The sequence below is a fragment of the Myotis davidii genome, unplaced genomic scaffold, assembly GCF_000327345.1.
Source record: "Myotis davidii unplaced genomic scaffold, ASM32734v1 scaffold1380, whole genome shotgun sequence".
In the NCBI taxonomy this organism is placed as follows: domain Eukaryota; kingdom Metazoa; phylum Chordata; class Mammalia; order Chiroptera; family Vespertilionidae; genus Myotis; species Myotis davidii.
The window spans coordinates 77,632-86,603 of record NW_006291969.1 but is presented as its reverse complement, the minus strand read 5'-3'; the positions used below and the strand labels follow the sequence as shown (position 1 = coordinate 86,603).

At 43.7% G+C, this 8,972-nt stretch overlaps 1 protein-coding gene across 2 annotated transcripts in view; it reads right to left on the bottom strand.

Moving 5' to 3' along the window:
- The window catches only part of HSPA14 (heat shock protein family A (Hsp70) member 14), a 49,598-nt gene that overhangs the window by 3,061 nt on the left and 37,565 nt on the right, over positions 1-8,972 (bottom strand). Inside the window, exons 11-12 of one of the 2 annotated variants that reach the window (XR_435754.2) lie at positions 2,296-2,508; positions 1,276-1,400 (exon numbers count right to left, since the gene is read on the bottom strand). Coding sequence is in view for 1 of the 2 variants with exons in the window: in XM_006765313.2 (XP_006765376.1) it covers positions 1,276-1,449; positions 2,296-2,508 (387 nt within the window). In the remaining variant the exon portion in view is untranslated. Of the gene's footprint in view, positions 1-1,275; positions 1,450-2,295; positions 2,509-8,972 lie in introns of both variants that reach the window. The other variant, XM_006765313.2, reaches the window with a different exon arrangement.

Here is an 8,972-nt window from a genome sequence, read left to right as displayed (position 1 = left end):
ACTGGGTATCAAGCCCACAACCCGGGCATGTTTCCTTGACTGGAATCGAACCTGGGACCTTTTGGTTCACAGGCTGACGCTCTATCCACTGAGCCAAACCAGTGAGGGCAGCCCATTTGTTTTATTATTACATAAAAGTAATTCTTGCCTGTCTGGTGTGGTTCAGTGGTTTAGTGTTGACCTATGAACCAGGATGTCATGGTTTGATTCCTGATCAGGGAATATACCCGGGTTGTGGGCTTGATCCTGAATAAGGGGCAGAGCCAATCAATGATTCTCCATCATTGATGTTTCTATCTCTGTACCTCACCCTTCTATGAAATAAATAAAAAAATATTTTTAAAAAAGTAATTCATGCTTATGCCCTTTGCTATTTATAAAAAAATTCAGTCTAAGTGTTAAGTAAAAAAATCCTCGTGGTATCTTCAAACCTACCCACTGTTAAGGTTCCTGAATATAGTTCAAACACCTATAGATATTTTCTGTATCCATACCTGATTATCTCTAAATACATACACCTACCCAAACACCTCTCCCCTCACATGGACCCTTGCTTTCAAAATACAAATGATATCCTATTGTAAATATGGTTCTGCAGCCCTTGTGAGTACTTTACCCTTGACTGAGAATTGAACCCGTGACTCTCCATCCATGGGCCGATGCTCTAACCACTGACCAAACTGGCCAGGGCTTAATATAACTATATTTCTTGGGTATGTTCTAAGCAAATGACATGGCTCCTTTCACTCTTTTTAAAAGGATACAGAGGACCATATAGCATAAAATATGCATGTGGTATTTTGAAAAGCAAACTTAACCTGTATCAGAGGCAATATGGTTTAATGGAAACAGCATGGGCCCAAGTGTACAAGCAACCTGAAGATAAATAAGCTCAACCAAGGAAATAATAAAGTATTTACTACCATAAACCTGTTTCTTTAATCATCTATAAAATGCACATAATTAAGTCTATCTCACAGCATTTTGAGAGCATATTTGTACAGCACCTGGCAGTTAGCAAACAAAAATGTCACACCTTATAACCAAGAAGGGTCAAGAGCTCAAAGAGAAAGAGTATAAATATAAATTGTATTTTGCTTTTATTTTCCTGTCACTCCTTCAAATTAAAATTGCCTATTTATTCTTACAGAAACGAATAAGTAGAATTAATCCATTCATCACATTTTCTATTAATTGATATTAAACTGAGTCTAATCCACAAAGAAAAGCTAAAGGTTCATGTGACTAATTCATAATCCAATTTTATGTATTTACCTGTGCAAACTTGTTTTCCTCTTTTGCAGAGTTTTTCCCCTCAGATTCATAGAGTTCAAGGCATACTGAAGATATACTTCCAGGGGCTTGTAATGTGTGTTGTCTTCGAGCTGGCAACGGAGTCCCTGATGGAAACAGTACTGTGAAACTGTTGGCTCCTGATTCATCAACTCCCTAATAAGCAGGAAAATAATATGCATATCTTTTTGATTTTTATTGTTATAATGATAAAAAATTCCTATTAAAAATGTAATATATACTTCTTGCTTATAATTGTTGCAAACAACAGATAGACAAAAGAAAATAGAAATGATCCTTAATCCCAACCCACTTTAAAAATAAACTGAAACATCTCCTCTACCTATATTAGAAATTTATGATTAAAATTAGTTAATATATATAGCCCTGGCTGGTGTGACTCAATTGGCTGGAGCATCATTCTGTGCACCAGAAGGTCTTGGGTTCAATTCCCAGTCAGAGCACATATCTAGGTTGCGGGTTTGATCCTAGTTGGGGCACATATGGGAAGCAACTGGTCAATGTAGTTCTCTCACATTGATGTTTCTTTCTCTCCTCCTCTCTCCTTTTCTCCCTCTCAAAAATCAATAAAAACAAAATATAAAAAACTCATTAAAGTAAAATTATAAATTAAAAAAATTTATCAGTATACAAAGTTTTATTGTAAAAACATGGTATGCATGCCCTAGCCAGTTTTGCTCAGTGGATAGCTTCGGCCTGTGGACTGAAGAGTCCTGGGTTCGATTCCGGTCAAGGGCACATACCTTGGTTGCAGGCTCCTCCCCAGCCTGGGCCCTGGTCAGGGTGCATGCAGGAGGCAACCAATTGATGTGTTTCTTTTACAGCGATGTTTCCCTCTGTCTTTCCCTCTCTCTTACACTCTCTCTAAAAATCAATGGAAAAATATCCTCAGGTGAGGATTAATAAGAAACAAACAAAAGAAAACATGGTTTACGGTATCAAATTTATAACACTTTTATGAAAAAGAAAAACTAAACATACCTTAACTAAAATATCTTTGGCTGAACACTCTATCTTAAGAGAGTCTTCCACTAAAAGATTTTCTTTCCCAGTAAGAATTCCTGCTTCTATAGCTGCACCAATGGGGATAACTTCATCAGGAGGGATAGAATTTAGAAGCTCAACAGCTGGGAAAAGATCTTTAATCAATTGCTGTAGCCTTGGAATTCGAGAAGACCCTCCACAAAGGACAACCTAAAAAATAAAAATAATTTTCAGCTTTTTACTTATAGAATGATGTTTTTTTCTCAAGACTAAATGTTATATGCTGACCCATCTTTACATGGTAAAGTATAAGAAACCATATTTTTAGCATTATTTTATGTTATACTTACCATGTAAAGATATATATATGTTGTGTGTGTGTGTGTATACACACACACACAACATATACATGTGTATGTGTGTGTGTATATACATTTGTGCATCGGGCCTCTAGTATATGTGTGTGTATACACACACACACACACACACACACACATATTCACACACACTAGAGGCCTGGTGCATGAATTCGTGCACTGGTGGGGTCCCTCAACCTGGCCTGGGAGGATCGGGCTGAAACTGGCTCCCCGACATCCCCTGAGGGATCTGGGATTGCGAGAGGGCGCTGGCCAGGCAGAGGGACCCCACTGGTGCACAATCAGGGACAGGGAGGGCTCCAGGGTGTGTCTGGCCCATCTTGCCCAGTGCCGATCAGCCGGACCCCAGCAGCAAGCTAACCTACCAGCCAAAGTGTCTGCCCTCTGGTGGTCAGTGCATGTCATAGTGAGCAGTTGAGCAACCTTAGCATATCATTAGCATATTACACTTTGGTTGAACGGACGACCGGACACTTAGCATATTAGGCTTTTATTATATTGGAGTCTTTTATTATATATATATTTACTGTCTCTGAAAAACTTCATATAAAATTGCTCCTTTATGAGCTTGTCCCCTAAATCACCTGGCTCTGAATAGGCTTGCATTCACAAGTTCCATAGAACTACAGCAAAGAAACACTTTTCAAATTGGGGACGGAACATCTCACACCGCATGGCCATACACCTGGGCTCAGATGCAGAGGAAGCAGGCAAAAAGACCCATTTTCCAGTTTCTCCCTGGAAGGGATCTGACTGCCTACTTTCACAGCTGCTGCCTGAGGGCCTGACGTCTAATCAGCCAGTATCTAGGTGCTGACTGCAATGCTCATCTTTGGTATGTTCTTGACATAAGCTTAACTAGTAAGAGCCAATGAGAACAAAGATAGCAGCTTAGACATACACAAAGGTTTGAGAGGCAAGAAGCTCAGGTTGGGCTAATTGACAAGGTTCATCTCCTACACTGTCAAGACTAGAAAAAGTGGCAGTTCTCCATAATGCATAGAAACCAACACAGGACAGAACTTAGACACAGAACTTAGAAGACAGAACCTACACAGAACCTAGAGACAGAAGAACTTCGCTGGAGAGAACATGGCAAAAGATCCTGGACAGAACCTGGCTACAGAACTTGGTTGGAGAACCTAGACAGAACCTGGCTACCGAACCTGGCTGGAGAACCTAAACCGAACCTGGCTGGAGAACCTAGCGAGAGAACATGGCTACAGAACCTGGAGAACGTGGCTGGAGAACCTAGCAAGAGAACATGGACACAGAACTTGGCTGGAGATTGTGGCTAGAGATCCTGGCAAGGCTGCTAATCAACTGAACGTTGTCTCCGTGTCATTCCTTCTTCGCCGACTCCGTCCACTCCTTTGGGGACCCCTGGACCTGCTGGGGTTGGACCCCAGCAATGAGGCAACCCAGAGATTAGTAATCGCAGGAATGACTCTATTTAAATGTCACACACAGCTCTGCTTGCTATGCAGCGAAACATCAACACTTCTGCTCACGTGGTCAGGGACTGGGCACAGTGGGCACAACGCCTGGCTCCCGGGCTCTCAGGATGACTCATCTACCCTGCCCAGCAGCTCTTGAGAGCCGGGCTAAAGACGTCCCTGTAAGTAGAGTTTGCAAACACTGGAAAGCATAAGACACCAGGGCAAAGCCAGGCTTAGTGTTCATTTCAGGAAATAACCACACTCGCTCCAGGGTCTCGCCCCCTTGCTTCCCATCCTCTGAGTGGCTGATGCAGACAAGAGAACCAGCGCAGAAAGCCTTTTCTCACAAAGATCCTGGGTGTCTAGGGTAGAGGCCACAGCAACAACAGGAATAATGACAGCCCCTGAAGTCTTGCTGCACAGGTGCCAGGCACATTTGCTCAGCACCTGGCACCACACACCACACACCACACACCGAAAGGCTGAGGGAGAACAGAAAGGCTTTAATAATTGTCACTGTAATTTACAGAGCACCTCCTCTTTGTCAAGCTGAGATAAACTCCTTGCGTACATTTGCTTATTTAAGCTTCACATGGCCTCTCAGGTTGCTTATTACTATCGGGAACTTGTTTACAGAATAGGGGCTTGAAGCTGACGACTGAAGTGAAGGCACAAGCCCAAAGTCATATGGCTCCTTAGTGTTCCAAAAGCAGGAGGTGGCCACACCCAGGCTACTGGGCTTCCACATGAGCCTTCTACTGATCTTCCAAGCCTAGGAGACCTCCTCCCCTAGCCGTGCAGGTGTCCTTGAGCAGACACTATCCATTTTAGAGTGGCCGGCAGAGACTACACTCTTCCAGGCCGTGAGCGCAATATGGATGGGGAAGCACCTGTCTTCAGAATTTCCCACCATCTGTTCTGGACAAGCAGTCAGGATCCTGGGGTTAGGCTAGGTGAGATGGGAGTGAGGGGAGAGAAACCTCAGCCAGGGAATAGTATCAGCAACCTCAGGGCTTCCCAAGAGCAAACTCTTTATGCAACAGGTCAAAGAGGCTTGGCCACATACTACATGACTTTGCCCGCATGGCCTATTTACATGCAGGTAATATGTTGCAGTAGGTGCCTTGGGGCTCAGACCTCGCTTGTGCCTAGCAAGGGGAGTCTCCAGTCGGGGGCTATAAAGAAGGGGTTCAGCCTCTATGAGAAGTCCTGGCACCCTGCAAGGCCCCACACATCCTGCCTCCCACCACCTCTGTCTGTCCACCCTCACCCAATTTGCTCCTCTGCGATCAGATTTGGATATATCTATTCAGCATCATTGATCTTTCCATTAAAACTGGACCATGGTCTTTTTATTATTACCATTTTAAAATACAACTTATTTTCAAAAAAAAAAAAAAACCAACACAGAGAATCAAGAAAAACAAAAACACAGGAGAATATGTTCCAAACAAAATAATAAGATGTATCTCTATAAACTGATCTTAATGAAATTAAGATAAGCGATTTACCTGATAGAGTTCAAGATAACAGTAATAAAGACGTTCACTGAAGGGGGTGTGAGTGGCTGGGAAGAGGTTAATGGGGGAAAAAGGAGACGTAAGTAATACTTTAAACAATAAAGAATTTAAATTAAAAAAAAAAGATGTTCACTGAAGTCAGGAGAGTAATGCATGAGAATTTCAGCGAAGGTACAGGAAATATAAAGAGTTCCAAATAGAAGCCATAGAGCTGAAGATTATAATACTTGAACTGAAAAATTCAACAGAGGGGGTTTAACAGTACACTAGAGCAAGCAAAAGAAAGAATCAGTAAACTTAAAGATAGGGCGGAGGAAGTCATCCATTCAGAGGAGCAAAAAGGGATAAAACAGAATTAAGATAGCTTAAGGGACCTATGAGACAACAATAAATGGAGTAATATATACATTACTAGAGGCCCAGTGCATGAAAATTCATGCACTGGACGGGGTGTCCCTCAGCTCGGCCTGCCCCCTCTCACAGTCTGGGAGCCCTCAGGGGCAGGAGCCAACCTGGCAATTAGGGGAAGGCGACACCCCCATCACACCTCTGCTCTGCCACTGCCAGCAGCGCAAGCCTCAGCCGGCCCTGGTTACCTGTGCCTCGGGTGACGCTGGGCGGCTGGGCAGCTGCCATCCGAGGCTTGCCTGCACCTTGGGCAGGTGCTGGGTGGCTGGGGGGTGGGGGACTGGGGGACTCCAGAGGCAGGCGCACCGGTGGGGCTGAGGGGACTGGGCGACGCCATCTTTGAGGGCGTGGCAGTCAATTAGCATCTTCCCTCCTTATTGGCTGTGGGCACCACCATCTTTGCGACAGCATGAGGGTCAATTAGCATATTCCCTCTTTATTAGATAGGATAGGGGGTCTCAAAAGGAAGAGAGACCTGACCAGGTGGCTCAGTTGGCTGGAGCATCATGCTGAATAGCATAAAAGGTTGTGGGTTTGATAGCTGGTCAGGGTGCGTGTGGGAGGCAACAGATCACTGTTTCTCTCTCCCCTGCCGGCTTCCTCTCTCTCTCAAATTAATAAAAACATCATTGGGTGAGGATTTAAAAAAAAAAGACAGAAAGAGAGAAAAGGGTAGAAAGCTGGTTCAAAGAAATAATGACATAAACTGGGGAATGAAACAGACATAGAGATCCAGTAAATACAAAAAGTACCAAAATAAGATGAATCTAAAGAGACCCCACTGATGCACATTCTAATGACATTATCAAAAGTTACAGAAAAAGAGAGAATCTTAAAAGCAGCAAGAAAAGAGGGAAAAAAAAAGAAGAAAAAAAAAGCAGCAAGAAAAAAGCAACTTGATATATATATATAAGGGATCCCCCATCTATACTAATAATAAGAGGAATATGCAAATTGCCCAGGATGCTGTCACGTAATGACCAATCAGGATGGGGGCAGGGCTGCGGCAGAGAGCTCTCAGTATGCCTGTGCCAGGGGTCTGATGGGTGTAGAGAGGAAGAGAGAGCAGATAGGCAGTTAGGGCAATCAGGCCAGGAAAGGAGAGCAGATAGGCATTTAGAGGGATCAGGCTAGGAGGGGAGAGCAGATAGGCAGTTAGGGGGATCAGGCCAGGTGGAGAGCACAGATAGGCAGTTAAGGGGATCAGGCCGGCAGTGGCAAGCAGTTAGGCAGTTAGGGGGATCAGGCCGGCAGGGGAGGGCAGTTAGGGGGATCAGGCTGGCAGGGGGGAGCAGTTAGGCAGTTAGGGCGATAAGGCCAGCAGGGGAGAGCAGTTAGGGGCATCAGGCAGGCATGTGAGCGGATAGGAGCCAGTGATTCCAGATTGAGAGGGATGCTGGATTGGAGAGGTTGCAAGCCCGGCTGAGGGACCCCTTTCCTTTGTGCATGAATTTCATGCACCAGACCTCTAGTAAGACTATAAGTAGATATGGCAAAAGAAACCTTGCAAGCCAGATGATATTCAAAGTAATGCAAGAAAAAAAACTGTCAGTCAAGAATATTCTACACATCAGTTGTCCTTTAGAATTGAAGGAAAGATAGTGTTTTACATTAAAATAAAACCTGAAGGAGTTCATCACCATTAGACCAACCTTACAAACAGAGTTAAAGGGAGTTCTTCAAGTTGAAACAAAAATGCTAATCTGTATATATAAAAGGCTAATATGCAAAGTGTCCCCGTGGGAGTTTGACTGGGAGACCGAGAGTTCTATTGCTTGCTGTGCGCTGACCACCAAGAGGCGGTGTGGAATGAAGGAAGGCCCCAGCTGTGGGAAGGGAGGCTTCGGCTGGCAGAAGGCCTAGGGGCCCTACCTGTGCACAAATTTTGTGCACTGGGCCTCTAGTTAATAACATAAGAAAGTATAAAACTGATAAAGGTAAATATATAGTTGAATTCAGAGTACTTTAATATTGTAATGGTGGTGGGTAAGTCACAACTCTAGTATAAAGGTTAAAAGACAAAGGCATTGAAAATAACTAACTACAATAATTTGTTAATGGATATACACAATATAAAAACATATAAACTGTGACATCAAAACCATAAAATGTGGTGGGGGGAATGAAAAATAAGCTAAAAATGGATTAAAGACTTGAGTGTAAGACACCATGGAACTTCTAGAAGAAAACATAGGGGTAAGTTCTTTGACATTGGTCTTGGCAATAACTGGATTTTATACCCAAAGCAAAAACCAACAAATGGGAGTACATCAAACTAAAAAGCTTTTGTAGAAAAAAGGAAATCGTCACAAAATGAAAAAACCACCTGGTAATGGGAGAAAATATTTGCAAACCACATATCTGAAAAATGGTTAGTATCAATAATCCCAAAAATTAAATTTAAAAAATGGGCAAAAGACCTGAATAAACATTTTCAAGAAGACATACAAGTGGTCAGCAGGTATATGTAAAGGTGTTCAACATCACTAATCATTAGGCACATGCAAATCAAAACCTCATACCTGGTAAGATGCCTATTATTAAAAAGACTAGAGGCCTGATGCACGAAATTTGTGCAGGCGGCTCGGCCTCCACCACTGCGGCATCCGCCTCTGCCTTGACTCCTGCCTGCTGCAGTGGCCGCCTCTGCCTTAGCCCCTGCTGGACCCCGCTGCTGCAGCTAAGTCCAGAAGGATGTCGGTCTAATTATCATATTATACTTTTATTATAGATTACTAGAGGCCTGGTACACAAAAATCTGTGCACTTGGTGGGGGGTCCCTCAGCCCGGCTTATGCCCTCTTGCAGTCTGGGACCCCTTGGAGGATGTCCACCTGCTGGCTTAGGCCTGCTCCCTGGGGGATTGGGCCCAAGCTGGCAGTCAAAAATCCCTCTGGCAGCCCGGCAGCCCTCAGGGGATGTCCACTTGCC